The sequence below is a fragment of the Ursus arctos genome, unplaced genomic scaffold, assembly GCF_023065955.2.
Source record: "Ursus arctos isolate Adak ecotype North America unplaced genomic scaffold, UrsArc2.0 scaffold_6, whole genome shotgun sequence".
Taxonomy (NCBI): Eukaryota; Metazoa; Chordata; class Mammalia; order Carnivora; family Ursidae; genus Ursus; species Ursus arctos.
The window spans coordinates 86623487-86646414 of NW_026623078.1; the positions used below are offsets into that span (position 1 = coordinate 86623487).

The 22928-nt window shown below is 49.5% G+C and overlaps 1 protein-coding gene across 6 annotated transcripts; it reads right to left on the bottom strand.

Annotated features, from left to right (window-relative positions):
- Nucleotides 1-931: 931 nt before the first annotated feature.
- ZNF250 (zinc finger protein 250) lies at nt 932-19415 on the bottom strand. Of its 6 annotated transcripts, none has more exons than XM_044380239.3 (7): nt 19248-19403; nt 18661-18881; nt 13104-13199; nt 12711-12837; nt 12375-12488; nt 12080-12142; nt 932-2565 (listed from the first exon to the last, which is right to left on the bottom strand). In XM_044380239.3, the coding sequence occupies exons 3-7, from the start codon at nt 13143-13145 to the stop codon at nt 1241-1243; spliced, it is 1671 nt and encodes a 556-aa protein (XP_044236174.1). In that variant the 5' UTR covers nt 13146-13199; nt 18661-18881; nt 19248-19403; the 3' UTR covers nt 932-1240. The 6 variants fall into 6 exon arrangements, with proteins under 6 accessions (XP_044236174.1, XP_057164141.1, XP_026344620.1 ...); XM_057308158.1 differs by having other exon boundaries at nt 12711-12852; XM_026488835.4 differs by lacking the exon at nt 18661-18881 and having other exon boundaries at nt 19248-19415.
- Between the last annotated feature and the right edge of the window lie 3513 nt (nt 19416-22928).

A 22928-nucleotide genomic window follows, 5' to 3' on the forward strand; every position in this document is an offset into this window, starting at 1 on the left:
TAGTGACCCCAGGTCCTGTTTTGCTTCAGGTGCTTTATCTCCTCTGTGGTCCCAGCTGCTCTGTATACACATCAGTGACGTCAATGCCTTTCAGAAGGAGTCCATCTCCTCTCTGCTCTACACCTGCTACCTCAGCTTCCAGAGTTTCACCTGTGATGCTGGCTCCTCTCACCTGTATCACAGAGAGGGGAAAACAAGCTTTTACCTGTGTCAGTGTATTGCTGTGGACTTAAGGGTTAACACTCTAGTCCTTCATTTCTCCCAAGAAGCTGATGTTTTCAAGAGAGAGGAAAAAAAACTCTTAAAAACCAGATTCATTACAGTACATGAAAATGGACACTAGCTGCTCTTGCAATCATGAGTAAAAAATAAAACAAATACCTCAAACATAGGAAGGGGAATTTTAGATAACAAAAAAGCTATTTAAATTTGAGAATTTTAGGTTTAAAAAATATGTACCAAAGCACTGTCTTTTGAGTAACACAGCAGCTATGAGGTCTGGGCTCTGAGTGCAGAGCTCCCCTCGAACCCACATGGGGTCTGGAGGCCCAAGACATCCCATGATCTCTGGGGCACAAGGTATGTAAGTCATAAGTGTTGGTTTTGAGGCAAAGATCCATTTTTGAGTTGAATTTTCACTAAGGAAGTTAGGACATCCCTTCTGATCTTGAGTAAAGTTCAAACACCAGATGAAGTGTTTTCTAGGTTTACATCATTTCTCACTAATTAATCCTTAGACTTTCCTTTGTTCATACAAAACAAGTGGCTCCACACACTTAGATTTCTAGCCACATTACACGATGATACTTGACGGCATCTTTTTTATATCATTTTATCCACACAACACTTGAGTGGTCTAACAAAAAACTGCAAATAATCCAATTCAAATTTATGTGCAGTAATTAGAATAGTTGTTTTTAGGAAAGGCATGTCATGTTCTAAGAAAAGACTTTATTTAGAATGCAAGAAAGTTTTATTGTGTCTTAACTTCCTTCAGTTTCTTACTTCACACAGATGGTCTCGTGTCAGGGTGAACGAACGATGGCCGTCTTCACCAAAATTCACCACGACTGCGTGACTCCGGTGCAACCGAACTCGAGGACACGGGGAGAACGGTTCTTCTACAGGGACGCGCTCAGTGCGTCTCTTCGGGGTGACCTGGGGCACCGGGTTGCCAAAGGGCGGCACCCAGCGGACTCGCCGGAAGCCGCCCCGGGCGGGGCTCCGGGGTCGGCGGCCGTCACAGCTTCCGGTGCACCTTCTGGTGCTGGATCAGGTGGCCGTGCTGGTTGAAGGCGCGGCCGCACTCGCCGCACTCGTAGGGCCGCTCGCCCGTGTGGATGCGCTGGTGCTGGATGAGCACCGAGTACTGGCTGAAGGCCTTGCCGCAGCGGCTGCACTCGTACGGCCGCTCCCCGGTGTGCGTCCGCAGGTGCACGATCAGGGTCGCCTTCAGGCTGAAGGCCTTGCCGCACTGCGCGCAGCGGAACGGCCTCTCGCCGGTGTGGATGCGCTCGTGCTGCACCAGCGACCGGCGGGCGCTGAAGGCGTGCCCGCACTCGCCGCACACGTAGGGCTTCTCGCCCGTGTGCACGCGCTGGTGCTGCGTCAGGTGCGAGTGCTGCACGAAGGCCTTGCCGCACGCGTAGCAGCCGTACGGCTTCTCCTCCGTGTGGATGCGCTCGTGGTTCATGAGCGTCGAGCGGTGGCTGAAGGCCTTGCCGCACTCGCCGCACTCGTACGGCTTCTCGCCCGTGTGCACGTTGTGGTGCTGGATGAGCACCGAGCGGTCGCTGAAGGCGCGGCCGCACTCGCTGCACGTGTACGGCTTCTCGCCCGTGTGCACGCGCTGGTGCTGCAGGAGCGTCCGCTTGACGCTGAAGGCGCGGCCGCACTGCGCGCACTCGTGCGGCTTCTCGCCGGTGTGCACGCGCTGGTGGCTGCGCAGCACGGTGCTGTGGTTGAAGGCCTTGCCGCACAGCGCGCACACGTACGGCCGCTCGCCCGTGTGGATGCGCTGGTGCTGGATGAGGTGCGAGAGCTGCGTGAACGCCTTCCGGCACTCCAGGCACTCGTGCGGCTTCTCGCCCGTGTGGATTTTGTGGTGCTGGGCGAGGTCCGAGCTCACGCGGAAGGCCTTCCCGCATTCGTTGCACTCGTAGGGCTTCTCGCCCGTGTGGATTCTCCTGTGTTTGCTGAGCACGGAGCTCTGGCTGAAGGCCTTGCCGCACACGCCGCACACGTACGGCTTCTCGCCGGTGTGGGTCCTCTGATGCTGCAGCAGGTGCGAGCTGCGGCCGAAGCACTTCCCACACTCGGTGCACTTGTAGGGTCTCTCCCCACCGGGGACGGCCTGATGCGGAGGCAGGGGCACGCTCCGGCTCAAGGCCTGAGCTTCGGGCGGGCCGGCGGGGCCGGGGCTCCCACCGAAGCTCTGCTCGCGCTCATGACGTCTTTGGTCAAGCCAGCCCGCGGGGGTTTCCCCCAGAATCACTGATACTTCCTCTGAAATAAATGGCTTCAGACTCAAATCCCTACTTTGGTTCTCTCCCTTGTTTTCATGTTCTGAAACAACAAATCCAAAGTAAAAACGTTAACTGCCAACCCACTCAAAACGGCAGAGCAAGTGCCACGCTAAAGGTGGCTAGCCGACCAGACGTGGCCAGCAGGGCTGTGGTCCCAGCGGCAGAGGAGCAGAAAGCTCACGACCTGCCCAGTCACTAGAAACGGGCCCAGGCGGACAGGGCGGTTCGAGAGACAGGTGTGAAGAGCAGCAAGTTAGCAGCCCGATACTGCCCGAGTCCCTCTCTCCCTGGAGTCTCTGTTTTTTAATTTTTTACTGATTTGTGGAAGAACAAGCAGCGAGAGGGACAGAGGCAGACCTCCCACTGAGTAGGGAGCCCCATGCGGGGCTCAATCCCGACCCTGGGATCACGACCTGAGCCGAAGGGAGACAGTTCACCAAATGAGCCCCCCAGGCGCCCCTCCCTGGAGTCTTTATGTACAGAGCTTCCAGAGGCCATCATCTAACCCTAACCCACCCGTGAGTGCAGGGAGCCTTGTTGGCCTGACAGAAACACAGGGACACAAAACCTAGTGTGGAGCTGGTAGAAGTGTGAGCTCTTGTGTGCACGTCCAACAGACACAGGACCCTAAGACTTGTACACCGGAAAGTGCGGCTTCCTCTTCGTGGAGAATGCACCGGGAAGCAAGAGGAGACAGACGCAATGGGAGTCTTGCCCCACCTAGGCTGGAATGTGGCCTTCAGGGCAGCAGCACGTACCGCGGAGAAGGCTGGGGTTGGGGACTCTGTGGGCTGCGAATGGGGGAGGACAGGGTGTGCTGTGAACTTTTTTTTTTGGCAAGCTCTACGCCCAGAGTGGGACTTGAACTCATGACCCTGAGATCAAAAGTTACATGCTCTCCCGTCTGAGCCAGCCAGGCGCCCCTGAGAACAAGTGTTTTAAAGCTTGGAGACCAAGCCATTCAGATGACAAGATGCCAGTCAGAGAAGACCAAGACTTCGCAAGGGGCTTCAGGGATGTTTTGGGAGGATGGGCTGTGCTCATGGAGTGATATTTATCAGGGACACTCAACAGGTGGGGCGGACACCATGTCAGGGCCAGAAGCAAGAGGCTGACTCCACATGACAGCAGCCAGGCCTCCTTGTGAACAATCTCAGCCCTGCACCCTAGGAGGCCGACTCCAAACACCGTGCTGCCATCCCCGGCTTCCCGAAGACCTCTGCCAGGAGCAGCAGGGACCTTCCAGAACAAGAAGCCTTCTGGGCAAAGGAAGATCTGAGAGAATTCTCACAGACACGCTCAAGGTCTATGACAGGTACTGAGGGGTCAGCTGACCCAGCAATGTCGAGATCACCAGCAAGGATGGCATCCAGATGTGCACGTGTGTCAACTGCTTCTTCAGTGCCCCTTCTCTCCAGGGGAGGTGGAATAACTTATTCCACTGGTTCATGGGGGTAAAAACTGGGCACTCTCAGCTCAGGGAACCATATTCTGCTCTGCTCCTTCACGTTCAGATGCAGGACCCAGGACGGGGGCCTGTGGTGGCCCTTCCCTGCCTCAATCAGATGGCAAGCAGGTCTCATTCTGGGGTGTCTTATTAGAAAGCATGCTGGACAGCACCCAGTCATTGTCCCACTGTGTTGTATCTAGTGTAAGGATATTGCCAAGTCCCCACACCCTGCTGGAAACAGCATTATAGAGGTACAAGCTTTGGTCTTTAATCAGTTCACAGCTTGCTCTGGGAAGACAGCTGGTACATAATGGGCCACTGGAACCCTAACATGGACCCCTGAAAAATAAAAGATTCAGAAGCCAAGCGGTCCCTTCACAAAGCCAAGGGACCTTCTAAGATGGACTTCTGACTGGTGTTTGGAGGAAGATCTGGGCCGAGGTGGTCAATAAATAAGATATGCTCCTTTTGATCTGTGTTGCCTTTTGACAGCTCGGTAACGGTCACCTTGGAGGGGCGAAGACACACCAGAAGCTAATACTTCTGGCAGCAGTTGGTGGCAGCCGGATGGAAGCAAACCCTAAGCAGAGGGTCATCCGAGAAGAGCAGGAGTGGGGAGCTGGGAGACTCCCGAGTGAGGGGCCTCCTTGTGGAGGCTGGAGTCGCACCCCAGACTTGATGAACCAGCTCTCCACGCCCACCCCGAGATCAGCGGCACTATCTCCCAGCGCTCTCCAGGCTCAGGCGGGTGCTCTGCGTGCTGCCAGACCTGGCCATCTGGACGGCCCACCAGCACATCCACATCAAGAGTCCAAAAGAGAATCTGGCTCTTTCTCCTAGAACAAGCTCCTACCTCTTGTGGCTGGTGGGCCTTCAGGATCCACATCTCTTGATTCCTTATCTTCCTCTTTCCCCACCAGTGTCCAAGCCCTGTTCCTATTGTCACACTACCATGTGACAGGCTTACCACTGTTTTTTATTTAATTTTTTAAAGATTTATTTATTTTTGAGAGAGAGAGAGAAAGGATGAAGGGCTGAGGTAGAGGGGGAGCCACAAGCAGACTCCATGCTGAGCACGGAGCCTGATACAGGGCTCGACCCCAAGACCCATGAGATCGTGACCTGAGCTGAAACCAAGAGTCAGGTGCTTGACCGACTGTGCCACCCAGGTGCCCCGGGACAGCTTACTGCCCCATGTCCCTCTCCCCCAGCGCCACCTGCTCATCAGGGGCACTGGAGGGCTCCTCACCATGACCAACAGAAGCACACACACCCCAGTCTGACAAAGTCAGGTGGATACACTGACCAATCCAGTTACATTTCCCATGTCCCTTTACTGTTAATATCACCATTATTATACATTATGTAAAATAATGTAATTATTACACTTATTATTAATTACATATTAACTGAATTCCCTCAGGAGGGAGAAAGCTGGAAAGAGTATCACTTCCACCCTAACAGCAAGTAAAAGTCAGGTAATCTAAAAATTGTAACTTTCTTGAATCTATCACAGAGCTGAGGTCATGATGGCAACCAAATGACCCGAAGCCTAAGGAAAGACAGGTGCCTGCATGGGGAGACAGGTGCACTGATGTGCCCATGATGGAAGAGAGGGAGATGAGAGGAAGACGGAAGACAGGCCACCACCCAAACAAGTAAGAAGCACCTGGCTACAACGTTAATGAATTTCCAAAGAACTCCGGGGAGCCACAGACACAGGAGCTCATGTCTGTGGCCTTCGCCGAGCGGCAGGTCCAGAGGAAGCCTCCTTTGGTGACTTAGGCCTACAAAAGGAGAGCAAAAGCACCCACCGGAACCCGTCTCTACAGGACAAAAGCTGCACGTCACTGTGTAAGGGAAAGCGAACTTCTCATTTTAGGGCACAGATAAAAATGCCCATGGCTGGGAAGAGTAAAGAAAACTACCTTCCATTCCTGAGGAAGAGGCAGGAAACGATCACAAGCCCAGTAGTGAGAAATCTGCTTCAATTAGGGGAAGGGCTGCGACCCAGGGACACAACACCTGCTGAAAACTGAGGATAGACCGGGACAGTGGAGCAATCTCTCCTCTCCCCCAGCCCCGCCCAAAAGGCCGGCAAGCCCCGAGTAACCAGCAACTGCATACTACGGCCAGGGTGGGGGCAAGAGCATAGAAGAAAACCCTCTTCTGTAGGCACATCTGAAGACTGAAAGTCCTCACCCTACGCACAAGGAGGTGCCACAGGGATGCAAATCCAGTGATGCACTGAAGGCAATTGTGGGGACAACAGAGCCCAGCCCGACTCCTGACTAGACCAACTCAGGCTTTCACACTATCAGCCTCGTAGGTCAGGCTACATTTCCTTTTTTAAAAAAGATTTTATTTATTTATTTGACAGAGAGAGAGAGACAGCGAGAGAGGGAACACAAGCAGGGGGAGTGGGAGAGGGAGAAACAGGCTTCCCGCTGAGCAGGGAGCCCAATGCAGGGCTCGATCCCAGGACCCCGGGATCACGCCCTGAGCCCAAGGCAGACGCTTAACTGATGGAGCCAACCAGGCGCCCCGACAGGCTACATTTCCAGACAGATACACTTTTTACCTCTATCTCCACTGTCCTAATTAATGATAGCTAACATTCAATAAAAAATTATGAGATACCCAAGAGAAAGAAGCTGCATCACATGTATAGTTAAGAGACTAAGTGATCACAGAACTAGAATGAGAGACGACCCATATGTCGGCACAATGCGAATGATGAGAAGGGGAGCTTCAGCAGAGAGACAGATATTTTAACAGTCCAACTGGAAATGCTGAATGTGAAAAACACAGCAATACAAGAATGCCTCTAATATGTACATCAGTGGACCCAACCCAGCTGAGAAAGACAAGTGAGCTTGAAAATAGGTCAACAGAAATTACCCCAAAAAACCCCCACAAAGACAGGAGCGCCTGGGTGGCTCAGATGGTTAAGTGTCTGCCTTTGGCTCAAGTCATGATCCCAGGGTCCTGGGATCGAGTCCCACAATGGACTCCCTGCTCAGTGGGGAGTCTGATTCTCTCTTTGCCTGCCATACTCTGCCCCCAGCTCGTACTCTCTCTCTCTGAAATAAATATATCTTAAAAAGAGAGAGAGAGAGAGACAGAAATGTATGAAACATAAAAATAAAACCGGTATGGGTCCGTACCAAATGGCCTAACCTGCATATAGTTGGAGAGAAAGAGAAGGGGAAGAGAAAGAGAACAGAAGTAAAAATACCTGAAATGAATGGCTGAGATTTTTCTAAAAACAATGGAAACCATCAAAACACAGATTCAAGATATTAGAATCACAAACTTTTAAAATACCACCTAGATACATCATATTCAAATTGCTAAACATTAAAAAGAAAACCCGAGAGGCAGTTAGAAGAAAAACACACATGGCACAGAGGAGCAAATCTAAGAGTTACAGCAGACTCACCATCAGAAACGAGTCAAAAGACAAGGGACGGACATCCTTAAAGTGCAGAAAAACTGGTCAATTTACAAACACCAATGGAGAAAACACCCAACAATCAAATCCAAACTAATGTTAAAGGGAATTCTTCAGGCTGCCGAAATATACCCGACAGAACGTTGGATTTACACAAGGAAATAAAGGCTTTTGGAAATGGTTAAATATACAAGACTATGTAAAAAAAAGGTTTTTCTAAATCACTCTAAAAGAGAACTGTCCAGAGCGAAAACAGTTATGTGCTGGGGAACCTGGCTGGCTGTTGGAGGAGCGTGCGACTCTTGATCTTGGGTGGTGAGTTCAAGCCCCGTGCTGGGTGTAGAGATCACTTAAATAAATAAATAAACTTAAAAAAATATTACACACTGTGGGTTTATAACATATGCAAGAGCAGAACTTATGACAACACAATCGCAGAATCTGGGACAGAGGAACAGGATCAAATGTTCGTGTCGCCCCCCACCCCCCAATTTACATGTTGAAGCCCTAACCCCCATGTGGTATTTGGTGGTGGGGCCTTTGGGAGATGATTAGGGTTAGAGGAGGTACGAGGATGGGGCCCCCATGATGGGATTAGTGCCCGGTAAGAAGAGACACCAGGGAGCTTACTCATGTCCTATCTCCCCCACCCCAGGCACTCACTGGCTCACAAAGAGGCCCTGTGAGCACCAGCAAGCCAGGAAGAAAGCCCTCGCCAAAACCTCAACTGCTCTTTTGTCTTGGACTTCCAGCCTCCGGAGCGGTGAGAACCAAATTTTTGATGTTTACGTCACTCCATCAGTGGCCTTTTGTCATGACAGCTTACGCGGACTAATGCCGGAGTATACTGTTCTCATGGTCTTACACTGCCTGTGAGACGGTGCTGACACTGTTGGAAGGTACACGCTGGTGAGATGTGTAGTGGAAACCCTAGAGCAGTCACTAAACATCCGTGGTTTGTTCCCTCTTCTCTTTCTCCTTTAAAAACAATTAAGTTACTTTTCATGACTCCATTTTATCTCCTTTGTCGGCATCTCAGCTATAACACTTACTTTGGTTGTGATATAGTTTAGTGTAATTTTATTCGTTTATTATGGAGAGGGTTCGTTGAGTTTCTTAGATCTGTGAGTTTATACTTTTCATCAGATTTGGAAAGTTTTCAACCATCACTGCTTAGACTATTTTTTCTGACCCTCCCATCCCTGCTTTATTGGCTTGTTACATGTATTAGACTATTCGAGATTGTCCCCCAGCTCACTGATCTCCTGTAGTCTTTGTTTCCTTTTCAGTAGTTTCTAAATGACTTTGTTTTCACTAATCTTTTCTTATGCAATGTCTAATCTGTCACTAATTTTACCCATTGAACTCTTCATCTCAGACACTGTTGTCTTCGTCTCCAGAAATCAGATCTGGGTCTTTCACATATCTTCCTTGCTTCTACTTAGTATTCTCAGTATTCCCTCTAGTCCTTGAACATATGGAATAAGTTTATTTTGTTTTAATATCCTTGTCTTCCAATTCTATCACTGATGTCATTTCTGGTCAGCTTAACAGGACTGTTTTTTCTTCTAATTATGGTTGTATTTTCTTACTTCTTTGGATGTCTGGTAACTTTTTATCTGATGTCAGATGTTATGAATTTACCTTGTTTGATGCTGGAAATTTTTTATTTCCAGACCTCGAGCTTGGGGCGCCTAGGCAGCACTGCTGGTTAAGTGCCCAACTCTTGGTTTTGGCTCAGGTCATGATCTCAGGGTTGGGAGACTGAGCCCTGTCAGGTTCCATGCTCAGCGTGGAGTCCGCTTCAGTTTCTCTCTCCCTCTGTTCCTCCCCCTGCTCTTTCTCTCTCTAAAATAATCTTTAAAAAAAATAAATAAAAGAAATATTCTAGAGCTTAAGTATCCTTGGTGAAGTTACTTTGAAGTAGCATGTACGGTTCCTGCCTTTCCACTTTGTCAGATCCAACCAGAGCAGTGCTTAGGGCTCTTTCCCCCGACTAGTTAGCTCTCTAATTGATGACCCTATGAGTTACAGGCTTCCCACTCTTGCTGTTGGGAGCAGACAGCATTCCCAGCCGTGTGTGAGCACCGGACGCTGTGTTTACCACCTAGAGTTCGGTAGGCCATACGGCACAGGTGAGTTCTCTGCTGAGTGTACCACAAGGCCGAGATAAAGTGGCCGTCTGGATTCTTGTGCGGAGGCTCGGGCAATAAATGTACTTCAAAGCTCATTCTTACTGTTGTCAAAATTCAGCCCCTTGTAGCTGTGGGACTAAGGTGACTGTTTCTGTGCCACTCTCAGCTCCTAACTGCTACCTCCTAACTGCTTCCTTGCCATGTGGTCCCCCCACCTTCAAGGTAGCAGTGATGCACCAAATCCTTCCCATTCTTTGAATCTGACTTCTGTCTCTGACCTCCAGATCCATATTTAAAGTGTTCTCCATCCCTTAAAGGCAAAAGCTGAACCTAACATAGTCTTAAGAGTAAAACCCATATTCACAACCCTGGGGGTAATGCAGGTCGGGCGTGTACATCACGGGGCAGGGGTCTGGGAGGCTGTGTGTACCATGAAAGAGAGCCCTGGTCTCTCCTCCTCTTCTTATAAAGACATTAATTCTAGCAAATCAAGCCCCTACCCTTCTGACCTCACTTAACCGTAATTACTTCCACGAAAGCTCCATCTACCAGTACATTCACACTGGGGTTTAGAGCTTCCACAGATGAGTGGGGGAGGGGCACAAACATTCATTCTATTATGAAGACCTTCTTAAATCCTGGCTACCGTAGCTGCTACTCCTTCTAAAGGGGGGGCTCTTTCCCGGCACTGGACGGTTTCCTTGCTAGTGCTAATTCTCAAGGGGTTTCCCTGAAGATCTGCAGAGTTCTCTTTGTCGAGTGGACTCTTCTGTGGGACTTCAAGCCTCCCTGGTATCTCTGGACTCCTGCCTATGTGTCCTCAAGTCTGGGAGACCACTGGGCTCTGCCAGGGTTCCCCTCCCTGCACCGTGATCTTCTTCACACTGCGAGCGGGGCAACTGTAGGGATCACCCCTTTATTCCCTGTCTCTCGGAGATGAATTTCCTTCGTTGACCGGCTTCCACTGAGAGGATGAAGCCCAACACCTTGAGAGTTAGGGTTTCATGTATCTTGTTTTTAGGTTGTTTCAAGTAAGAGGGTAACTCCATCTGTTTACTCCATCTTGGCTGAAAGTAGAAGCCTTTGTTTTTGTTTTATTTTTAAATAGCTTTATCTCAGAAATTTGTATCTTTAACCAATAACTTAATTAGGCATATTTCTGAGATTTTATAATTTCATGGTACCTGGTCTTCTTCGATTTGCTTTCCTGTCTCATACTGTGTTCCTGATTCGTCATACTGATCCACAGCAGTTACTAACCCATCGTCACTACAATATGTCCCTTTCCACTGAAACACTGTCGTTTGTTCAACTGCCTGTTCTGCTGCTGCTGGAGATGTGTGTCATTCCCCATTTCTCTATCACGAAGCTTCCATGCAGATTCTTGTGTGTTTCTCGGCGCTTGCACACAAACACCCTTCCTGTAACCCTACGAGTGGAACATGTGGCACAGGGACTTGTATGTCCGACTTCGCTAGAGATGCCAAACTGGTTTCCGTAGTGCGCGTGCACGTTCACACCCCTCAGCCGCCCTGTACCTCACCCAAACTCGACAGTCAGATCTTCCCGCTTCCTCCACTCTGAGGGTTTAACACGGTCAGTCTTATGGTTTGACTTCACCTCACTGATGAGTGATGAGGCTGAGCACGCTCTCTCACATTCATTGGCCCTTTGGTTTTCCTCCTCTACCAAAACTTGTTCAAGTTTTTTGCCCACTTTTCTTATTGGATCTCTCTGTATTTTTTATTCTCTTCAGAGCAGTTATTAAGCGTATACTATTTCAAAAATGGTAACACTAATAGGTTCTTCATTTAAAAAATCTGGATTTACTGTCATCTATGTAATAAAATTTTTATACATCTTATTTTTAAAAGGCTATACTATGTGTTTTTTAAACTAGGAAACACAGGTTAGTTGCTTTTTGACTTATAAAGCCTCACTGTCATAGAATAAAGCTAGTAAGCCGAAGAAATAATTACCCATTTGCACTGAAAAGTATCATTTCTACTGTTTGAAGTTTCCTGAATAGGTAGTTTCTTCCCTAATGCTGAAGTAACAAGATGAGCAAGACAACTTTAGTAAGTTAAAAAACAACCGTACAGGAGCTTACTCACTCAACCATCCATGGCATCAACAACGCATGACCAAACTTTCATGTTCACAGACAGGCTCAGGTTGCTGTCAGTGCCAGGCCAGGCCACCCTGGGCCTACGTGGTGCAGGAGCTGACCTAAGCAGAGCCCTCACTTTCAGAATGATGGCTTCAGTTGTTTCAAGTACAGACTAGGGAAGAATGTTTTACATGGGACAAGAAAAAGGGAAAAAAAACAATTCCACCGAAACACATTTTTAATTTAGAAAACCCCTCCCCACAGTTTTGTAGAGACTGTATGTGTTGTGTAACAAGAACACACTCTGCATCGGAGCACCCCAGAGATCTCTTTACAGTCTGGTCAGTCATGAGCATTAACACCTGCAGGGATTGTACGGATTAAAAAGATGAGACATACACCTACCCCACGGACAGGGTGAACTGTCTTGTCGCATACAAGCTGTCGTGTGGTCACGTTTGTAGCTGTCTGCAAGAGGAAAAGAGAGTTGAAGGGACAACAAAACACTTCTCAAGAGTAGGAACTTCTTTCATTTGCTGTTACAACACATGTAAGTGCAATTCAGAGTCAAGCCCGAAGGCTCCTCAGCCAGAAGAGGCCCCAGGTGGAAGCTACTCCTGCTGTTTATCACCTAGCAGTGCCCACAGCCACTGAGAACTGATTAGCCCCAAGTAAAGGAGGGCCAGCTCCTTTCACTCACCTGAATGGCCACTCCCCAGGCCCCTAGTCTTCTCAGCCCCTTGCCCATCCAGGACCCATGGCTCTTCTCCTCGCTCCAGCTGAGAGATCACATTGGGCTTTGATCCTGGAAGTCCTGCTCATGGGAGGGAAGGCCTTTTGTCAACACAGTATCTGTGAACACCTCCACCCCACCTGAGTGACCTGCAGGCACTGAGACAGACACTGCTGGCAGTGGTGGACAGTTGGTTACCCTGTCAGAGCTGAATACCTGGAGGCAGCCCCAAAGCCCCCACTGCAGGGCCCCCAACCCTGGCCAAACACACAGACACAGCAGAGGCCTGCTGAGGAGCCATACCCAGTGATACCACGTTCCCATAGGTCTCCATCATCACGTGTCGGTAGAGGCCCCGCTGAGCAGGGCCCAGGCGGTCCCATTCCTCCTGCGAGAGGAGCACAGCCACATCTTCAAAGGTCAGCTTGGCCTGGAATGACACGGGCTGCTGCAGGTTGGGCTAAATCTCCACATCTGAGATGCAATGGGTGCAAGCACTGTGGGGTGGGGGGAGTGGAGATGCCCTTGGTTGGGGGGTAGGGAAAACACATATGGACAGCTTGGGGGGGGTGGGTAACAGGAAGGGGCCACAGAGTTCAGGAGATGCAGGGACACTCAGGCTACCACCGTAGTCCCAGGCATGGGAGGGCTGTGAGGAAATGCAGGGGTGTTGCACAGGCCTCGGGGGCAGCTCACCTGGGGTCCTGCTGGTGGTGGCAGGAGCCTGGCTGCTGCCATTGCCTGATCCCCTGAGGTTTCTGAGGAAGATGGAAGTCAGAGGAGCCTGTAGAGCTGAGGAAGAGGAGGGAGCACATGAACGGTCCAGCCTTGCCCTCACAGACCCTGAGTTCTGGGAGTCCAGCCCTACCCCCGCCCCCCGCCGACTCTTACCCACAGTTCAGGAATCATGGTCCCTGGACTCTATGAGCCCAGGAACATCCCATCTGAGATGATTGGAGACACCTGTGTACCCCAAGGCTCCAGCCACAAGGTTTTGTTCTGCAGACCCTGTGGTCCTCATGGTCAGCTGGGAAGCTAACAAGGATTTGGAGCCACCTGCTCAGGCCCACAGTCCATGCACAAGGGCTGGTGCCAGATTATTCACAGGTGCCAAGCGGTCATCAGGTCTGGTGTAGGTGCCAGGCCGGGCTGCCTCCAGAGATAATCTCCAGGGAAGACAGGCTGAGAATGGATGGTTTTGCTTGAGGCCCACACTCTTGTGGGGACCCCACCCCAGGCCTTTCATGTTTCACTTGACCATAACTCCTGTGGGCCTGTTGATGCCTCAGTCTCATGGTGGCTCCACCAGGGACTGGCAACGGAGGTATGACACATGGTTGATTCTGGTAGATTAAGTCCAGAGTCACCCAGGGATTTGGTCTGAGCACCTTGGGGAGGCCTGGTGGTGGGCAGGTGCTGGGGACATATCAGGACAAGTTAAGCGGAGGTGTCTGTCATATTCAAATTACTGGAAAAAATGGGGGGGGGGGACCAAGAGCTCTCCTAACAGGGGAATGGGGCTCGCATCTTTTGGGGTGTCAAATGGGGTCTGCAACAGGGACACAGACACTTAGCAGGCAGGTCACTCTAGGAAAAGTGGTACAAGATTACCTTGACAAGCAGGATACCTCGCACTGTGGGCTGCCTAAAGGGAAGGCTTGGGGCAGGAAGTCAGGAAGCACTACAACCCCATTTTCTTTGTAGAACATTAGATGTATGTTTGCATAAACAACTTTTGGGAATATACACATGGAACCCCTAACTGCAGCTGCCTCTGAGGAACACGATAGCAGCCTTGGATGGAGAGGCTGGCCTCTCACTCTGTTCGGCAAGAATGCCCATTCCGACCAAATCTGTGTGTGTTTCTGTGTCAATGCAACGGACTCTAATTAAGATTCCAACAGGAGTCTTAAAGGAGTAAAACTACCTTAAAATTCATATGAACAACAGAAGCTGGAGAACAGGTAAGAATAAAATTTAGAAGAATCGGGGTGGGGGGGCTGCCTCACCAGGTCTCAGAACAATGATGAGAAAGTCCTGCCACCACCTGCTGCCTCCTGCCCTCTTGGTGGTGTATCTGACACCCACACCCTCTCGAACAGCCCACAGACCTGCCATCTCTCATGATCAGTCATCTTCCCCATGGCCTTGTCCAGCTGCCTCACCATGAGTGGTCTCCAACCCCCCAACCCCAAAGCGGCCCTGGGTCAGGGTCTTCTATGACTCCATGTGGCCAGATCCTTGCCCGCTGTTGGCAGTGGTGATAGTTGGTCACCCTGTCTTCCTGCAACTCAGTCCCCACTAGGTCTCCTGGACATTGCTCCCTCACCCAGGGCCTCCATCAATCCTCACTTGCATGAGGATTTGACCTTCGTGGATAATCCAGCCCTGGTTCCTGGGAACCTGGTGCAAGGCAGCACAGTCATTTGCACTATGGCCCCACTGCAACCGGGCTAGGATTCAACACCCATAGGAACCCCGTTCAGGACCACCCCAGTGGGTGCTGGAGATGGGTACGGTTGACCCCAAGAGGCATCTGGCTTTTTTTTTTTTTTTAAAGATTTATTTATTTGAGGGAGAGAGAGAGCACGAGTGCACACAAGCAGGGGGAAGGGCAGAGTGAAAGAACCTTTAAGCAGACTCCCCACTGAGTGTGGAGCCCAACACACGGCTTGATCTCACAACCCTGTGATCATGACCTGAGTCAAAACCAAGAGTTGGAAGCTCAACAGACTGGAGCCACCCGGTCACCCCTCCTCCTCACTCTTTCACACCCCACTCCTAATCCACCCTCCAAGCACACCCAGAACCTGGCCCTGTTGCAGCAGGGTTGTGGACCTGCCCCCCCCATGCCCCCACTGTGGGAACACTGTCCTTGGCTTCAACCCCTTCCTGGCCTTCCCTTCTGCTAGGGAGGCTCCTGCGCTTCTGCTGGTGCTTGGTCACATCACCCTCTCACTGGAGCCCTTCCTGACCCCCCAACCTTGAGGGCCTCTGCGTCACGGAGTCCTCATTCTCCCTTTGCGTCCCAGCAGCCCAATGCTTGCCGAGTAAGCGAATGAACTTAAAGAGCTATGAGGCCATACTTCACACTCTTTCTCAGGAAAGGCCCCTGGCAGTATGTAGATGAATCAGATATACCTTTAGACAGTGGGTGCTCCCCTGGAATGGACACAGGCTCAAGGATGGTGCCACTGCCAACCCATAGTCCTTCCACACACAGGCCATGCAACCCGGGAGAAAGATTTAAGCTGTATGAGATAGTCAAAGGGTAACTGAAACCATGGGACCAGAAAGCAACGTCCTCCTTCAGAAACAATGCCTCCAGGGCCAAGACGTGTGTGTGTGTGCTGTCCTCACCTATAAAACAGGGAGATCACGGCCCTCCTCTGTGGGCAACAAGAGGACAGCAAGGTGCAGAGTCAGATGCTGCTGGGCTCATTCAATTAGATCAGCTCAAAAAACCAGGCTGTCACTGTGGGTGAGGCATGGAGGTGGGTGGAGAGGGCAAAGGGGAAGATTCCTGGGGGTGTGTGGGGAGAAGCGGAGAGTCCTAGAAAAGCACTGAAACAAAGGCTCTCTACCCAAACCGGCTTTTAATAAGCCACCCTCTCCTCCACCCTGACCGCCATGATTCTGATGCCCACTTCCAGGCTTTGCTCTGTGAGAAAAACACAGGAGTTGTTTGTTGTTTGCTTTCTAAATAACGGGAGGGAGAGATAGGGGAGGGGAGAGAATCTTAAGCAGGCTCCACACTCAGCACGAAGCCCAATGAGAGGCTTGATCGCACGACCCTGAGATCATGATCCGAGCTGAAATCAAGAGTCAGACACTTAACTGACTGAGCCACCCAGGCGCCCCAACACAGGAGTTTAGAAAGGAAGGGAGAATAGGTGGGCATGCCCAGTCCTGTTCAAATGGCCCCAGAGCCGGAATCACCATCACTGAGTATCGGAACAGACTGTGAAGAAGGCCATGCCACCCCCAACGCAGGGCCACGTACAAACCGCAGCACTCTGGGTGCCTGCACAGTGCCCACCCATCCATCAGCCACAGGCATCCTTCAGATGCAGGAATTTCATTTTTGGAAATCTCTTCAGGGAAAAACCCAAACAAAAGCAGAACAGATCAATGTTCTCAGCAGCACTGGATGCTTAACGGGAAAGAAGCCACGCTGCAGTGAGACATTCTGTGCCCAGCAGGCTCTGGCTCTTGTGATGACTGAGCAGCCAGCAACACAGACAGGAACTAAAGAAGCGACTGCAGAGACACAAAGAGCTCAGAATCTCAATGTTTATTATTATTTTGTTCCGTAAGCTAAGTTTTAGGAACTTATCGCCTTGTTGAATTCCTCAAGGGCCTGATGTAAAAGAACACGCACGCCTACCCTCCGAAGACCTCACCCAGTGACAGGCTAGGACCGGCACACTCCAAGTCCCTGGTCGGGCGTGGGCGGCTCCCAGCGTCTCCCTCCCTCTATCCTCACCATCCTCACCTACGGGGTTCCTTGCTGGAATACCCTGCCCTCCACGGTGGAAGCATCTTCAGAAGAGGCACCTCGAGCGGCTTGTGAACACAAAGCACAACCCTGCAATCTTTCACAGTGAATGACCGCGCATCCAAACCAATAGCTTTCCTACACACCAGCAACAGCTAGTCAGAGAATACATAGGGGAAAGATTCTGGTCACAAATGACACAAGAAACAAGCTTAAAATAAACTGTAGAAATAAGATGTAAATTCTCACTGTATCCACAAAACCAAGGTGCCTAGAGCCAAGTGGGCCTGGACGAAAACGGGTGACAGTAATGGGGCAGAGCAGGGAGGGCCAAGTCTGTATAAACAAATGGAAAACAGATGAGGCAATCAAATTGCTGAGGAAAGATGATTCAGTAAATGGTGCTAGGACCAGTCAAATGCTTTAGGAAAAGTAAAATTAGGCCTGTACATAAAGTTGAACACATCTCCCAGAAAGCAGATGAAGGCAGAGATTAAAAAAAAAATAGCAATAAAAAATTAGATCATCTCATATCAAATACTACAAGTCTAATGAATCCACTAAGCTAATGAATGAATAAGAGTTGAAATTTTAAATTACATTTTATAAAAAGAACTTGAATGCAAATACAGATAAGTTTTTATTACTTCAGGTGGAGAAATATAGGGCAGAGACTTCCAGATCTTCTGCATGAAAATTAAGACCTTATGCACATCAAAGCCACGGAATTCCAGAACGGACCCAAAGTATGACAAAGGTGGTTTTCTAAATCAATGGAAAGATGAATTATTCAATAGGTGGTGTTAGAAACAGCATAGAGAAAAAAATGAAGCTGGATTCCCCACACCCCACACCAAAATAAATTCCAGATGGATCCAACATTGCACAAGTACCAGAGAAAAACAAGGGTTTATTTTAAAAATAATCTTGGCAAGGGAAAACCCCTTTAAAACATAACAAAGCTCAAAAGCCTTACGAGTAAATATTTTACCATTAAAAACTTGAAATCTCTTCAAAAAACCCCAAACCAGAACAAAACACCATAACTGGAGTCAAATGTCAGTTTGTGAAGAATATTTTCAGATATATGGAAAAGAGTATGAACTGGCAGATCACAAACGAAATACAAAGGCAAAAAAAAAAAAAAAAAAAAAAAGAAAAAAAGCGGGGGGGGGGGAGCACAAAGGCACACGAAGAGTTTCAACCTCACCAATCATTGGGGAACGGAAATTAAAACATTCATGTGACAATAATGCGAAGAGGCCAATCTTAAGGCCCCAACCTCCCCCTCACTCCACCTCCGAGCCTACCCTACGGAGACAGCGGGTGTGCAAAGCTGATGGAACCAAGGCCACGAAGACAGTTTTTACGTGAAAAATCTAACAAGTATTGGCCGGTAGAGCACCGCCACCCCTCTGCCCTGGAGCTTCCCTTTTACTCGAGAAGCGGAAAAAAGCGCACGCAAAATCCGGAAAAGGGTGTAAAGCAAACCAGCCAGTGCCTCCTCTGCGCACACTGGCAGGCTGTTCCCGACGACGACTCTCACTTTTCATATTTTTCTCACATGTTTACATTTTAAGAAATGCATATTATTTTCTATTAAAATGTGAAAAAACGAACAACAAACTAGGGAAATATTCGCAAACCATGTTGGAAAAGATTGGTCTCATTCATTAAAAAAGAGGTCTTACAAAGTAAGAGGGAAAAGGCAGCACGAATAGAAACACCGAGGAAGAACGTAAAATTAGGAAGTACTTTTGGCCAAAGAGACACCAACGCCGCTCGGACGTGGACACACGGCTGACTGCGAACTGCGGCGGCGCTCCGGCGGCCGCGGGGTCCGGTGGCTTCTCAGCCTCCGGTTCTGTATTCTGGGAGCCCTCGAGAGCGAGCCCGGGGCACGCGGGTCGCTGACGGCCCTCCCCGGCGCAATCGCGCCCGGTCCTCTCCGCCGAGGCCCCGCCGCATCCCTGCAACTTCGGCCAGGGCTCACAGTCCGCGGGGGGGGGGGGGGGACGACGGGGGAGTCGCGGGGGGGGCTCTGAAGTGTCCCGCGGCCTGGGGGGAGGGGATCGGGGCGTGGCAGGGGCGGGGGGGGGTGGGGGCCCGGGGCCCCGGTCGCGGGGGGCCGGGTGTGTCAAGGGGAAGGGGGGGCCCGGGGCGTGGCAGGGGCCGAGGGGTGGGGGTCGGGAGAGGCCCAGGTGAGAGGAGCAGCCAGGGGACCGGGGTGTGGCGGAAGGCTGGGGGGCTGGGGGGCTGAGAGCGGGTCTGCGGAGGGAGAGGAGGCCACTGCGCGTCCGCGGGAGGAGGGAACCGGCGCCAGGGGCGGGAGCGGAGCGTACCTGCGAGGAAGTGCCCTGTCCGTGACGAGGACGCCCGGCTCCGGCTTCCGTGCGGGCAGGGGTCTCAGCCTGTCAGTGCCCACACGCACCCCCGACTCACCTTCCACGCCGCAGCCTCACGCGCCAAGGGACGGACGCCCGCAACGCACTCAGACAAAGGGGGCGCCCCGCCTCGTCTGCGCATCCGCCAATCCCGGGGAGCCCCGCCTCCACAGTCCCCGCCCACACCCCCGGGCCACCAGTCCTAGCGTGCGACATCCCCCAGTGCGGCCGTCGGCCCCGCCTTCCCCGCCGGCGCCATTTTCCTGACTGACAGCTCGGCTGCGCTCGCCGGAGCCACCGAGAGCCGAGACCTCCGGCGCGCCTAGAGAGGCCACACCGCGCCCAGGCCTTGCACGAACCGCACTTCCGGCGGTCCTGCGGAAGCTTGTGTTTGGACCCCAGCGCCTGTCCTGCGTCGGTGTTTCCCTGGGTTTCAGGCTTCTGTCCCCATCGGGCTCTCTACCGCCTCAAGCCGGGTATCACCCCCGCCTGAACGTGCTTTCTCGTGCTGTGCCCCGGGACCGGCGAGGGCTTGGCGGTGGTCGTCACGTGTGACAGTGAGCGCCTCTTCGACCACCTGCGCTGCTGTTGGGCTTTGTGGGGGGTGTCGAAGCCTGCGCCGGGGAAGGGCAGCCTGGCGGCCCGAGGACGGGAGTTCCGATGACCTCAGGCAGCGGGCGTGCTGGGATGGGAAGAGAAATGAAGTGCGCTGGGGGGACCGTCCCGCTCGGTCTTTACTTTTTCTTTTTAGCTTCTTATAGAAAGTAGTTCTAACACGTGTCCATCAAACACCTGGATCAGTTACCCATAACCAGTCTCTTGACCTGTTTCCTTATCTAGTTACTTCCTTCCCTAATCCCATAAAGGCCCTTAAAAAGGTAATTAGGAAACCATTATCCTTTATTATAATCAATCATGAAGTAGCCAGTGTTCAGTCTTCTGTCTCATACTGTTTATTTTTAATCGGTTTGTGTGAATCATGATTCACACTGATGAGCAGAAGGCTGAGGACAAAGCAGAAGCTGACCCCCCCCAACCCGACCCCCCCGTGGGATATGGGATGTATGTGACATTCCTCAGGCACTCCTGGCTGCCCTAAAGGGAAAACAGTTGATTTAGAGATCACGATCCTGCAAGACAGGAGTCTCCCTCAGTTTACAAAAGTCTTGGCAATTTACAAGAACGAAGCATTTCTTTCAATAACCTAGCTTCCAGAAGGGAATGTAGATACAATTAAACGTCCTTATAACCTGCACCCCATTGACAGATACTTGAAGCAGGCAAAGTGTAATGTGCCTCCAAGAAGCTCCCAACTATCTTACTGTTAATGCCTCGCTAGAGGGAAAAACAATCTTAGCTTGACAATGGGAAGGCCTCTGGTCTTCTTCAGCATACAAAATTCCTTTTGAAACCTCCCTTTTCCTTACCTCCTCCAATTCCCAAGTATATAATGAGCCACACCTCGCAAACCCAGGGCAGCTTTTTCTGCTCGCGGTCCTCTCCCCTTGCCTTAATAAATCACCTTTTTGCACCAGAGACATCTCAAGCATTCTTTCTTGGCCGTCGGCTCCAGACTTCACCCCACCAAACATCACCTATATTCCAAAACCCCATCAAAACTAGGATTGCACAATGCATTTGGTCGACAGACTTACATTTTATCTTTTTTTTTTTTTAACTAGAATGTTGTTTTTAGCGTTTTAAATCCAGTAGAGTTAGCATGCAACGTTATATTAGTTTCAGGTATACAGTAGAGTGAGTCAACAATTCCTTACCTTACTCAGTCCTCCTCATCAAGATAATTGTACTCTTAATCCCCTTCACATATTTCACCCCCCACCCCGTTTGTTCTCTGTAGTCAAGTCAGCTTTTTAATTTGGCTCTCTTTCTTTCTTTGTTTTGTTTCTTAAATTTCACGAGTGAAATCACTTGTATTTGTCCTTCTCTGATCGACCTATCCCACTTAGCGTTAGTGTCCAGATCCATCCATGTTGTTGCAAATGACAAGATTTCATTCTTTTTTATGGTTGAGTAGTATTCCATTGTGTATATTATATATACTGCATCTTCTTTATTTATCAGTAGGTGGACACTTGGGCGGCTTCCATATTTTGGCTATTGTAAATAGTGCTGCAATGAGCCTAAGGGTTAAATATCCTAATCTATAACTTCCTCCCAGTTTTTTTTTAAACCTCTTTGAAATTTATCAAAGTCTGGTCATGCATCCTGTGGAATTTCTCATATTTGGGATTTTGCCATTTGCGTCCTTGTGGTGTCTTTCTGTCACTAGAAGTTCCTATAAATTAGAGGTGGAGACTAATTAGATTTTGCGTTGGCACACAAGACTACTTCATAAGTGGGCATTGTGTATTTCCAGGAACATTCACTGCCTAGCTGTGTTTCATTAAGAGTTTGCAAAATGGTGACATTCTGGTATTGATAACCCTCTGCATTTGTGGGAACAGTTCCAGAAAGACAGACTTCCCCCTATCAGTTGTTTGGCATTCATACAGGACAGGCGAGTTTAAATGCTTAATTATTGCCTTTGTTTACGAGCTTTCAGAATAATGAACTGGTTTTCTGTCATTCTTCAGAGGTGACCAATTAGGTATGTTTCTTTCTATTATCATTTGAACTCAAAGACTTTAACATATTTGATGTATTTTAGTCCATTACAGTTTTTCAAATTAATAAGCATTGCATCTTTGGCTAGTAGAAGCCTCTTTATGTACACCCTGAGTCTTTCTGATGCAAGCCCTGTGATCATTGATCACTTACTTGATTTCTGATAAGACAAGATATTCCAAGCTCGTCTCCCATAATACCTGGATCCCTAGGGTGAGCATATTTTTTCAAGAAACCCTAGTCCTTTCCAGTGGGAAATGGCATTTGGAGTACACAGCTGGGGCTCTAGGAGTGCTCATTGCCACCAGGTTGGTCATTATGTCTATGTCTTTTCAGAGGACAAAGCTACGAAAAAATTTTAATGTAAAAATACATCATGAGTTCACACTGATATTTCAAATTCAAATTTAGGGCTAGGTGGTTATTAAGTTCTTTATATTTGTATCTCTTTTTCTATTGTATTAAAAATCTTGGATCCTGATGAAACCAGAGAGGGAGACAAACCATAAAAGACTCTTAATCACAGGAAACAAACTGAGGGTTGCTGGAGGGGTGGGGGTGGAGGGTTGGGGTAACTGGGGGAAGGGCATTAAGGAGGGCATGTGATGTAATAGCGCTGGGTATTGTATAAGACTGATGAATCACAGGCCCCTACCTCTGAAACCAATAATACATTATATGTTAATTAATCAAATTTAAATAAAAATGTTTAATAAAAATAAAAATCTTGGATCCTGATTATCTTAACACAATTACTACTTTATTATTTATATATAATTGTGTCAGAATAACAATGCCATCATTACTAGCAGTATGATTATTGAAAATAGTCTAACATTCTTTTGTAGTTCTTTCTGTTGTTGGGATAGAACCCATTTAGTATATTACTCTGCTTTAAAGTAAATTAAAATAATTTGTTTCTGTGGGGTTAACTCTGTATACTGGTTCCTTTCATTTTGCTTTTGCTCTTTAGGGTTAAGTTTTTCAGGGTTTTTTTTTTTTTAAAGATTTTAT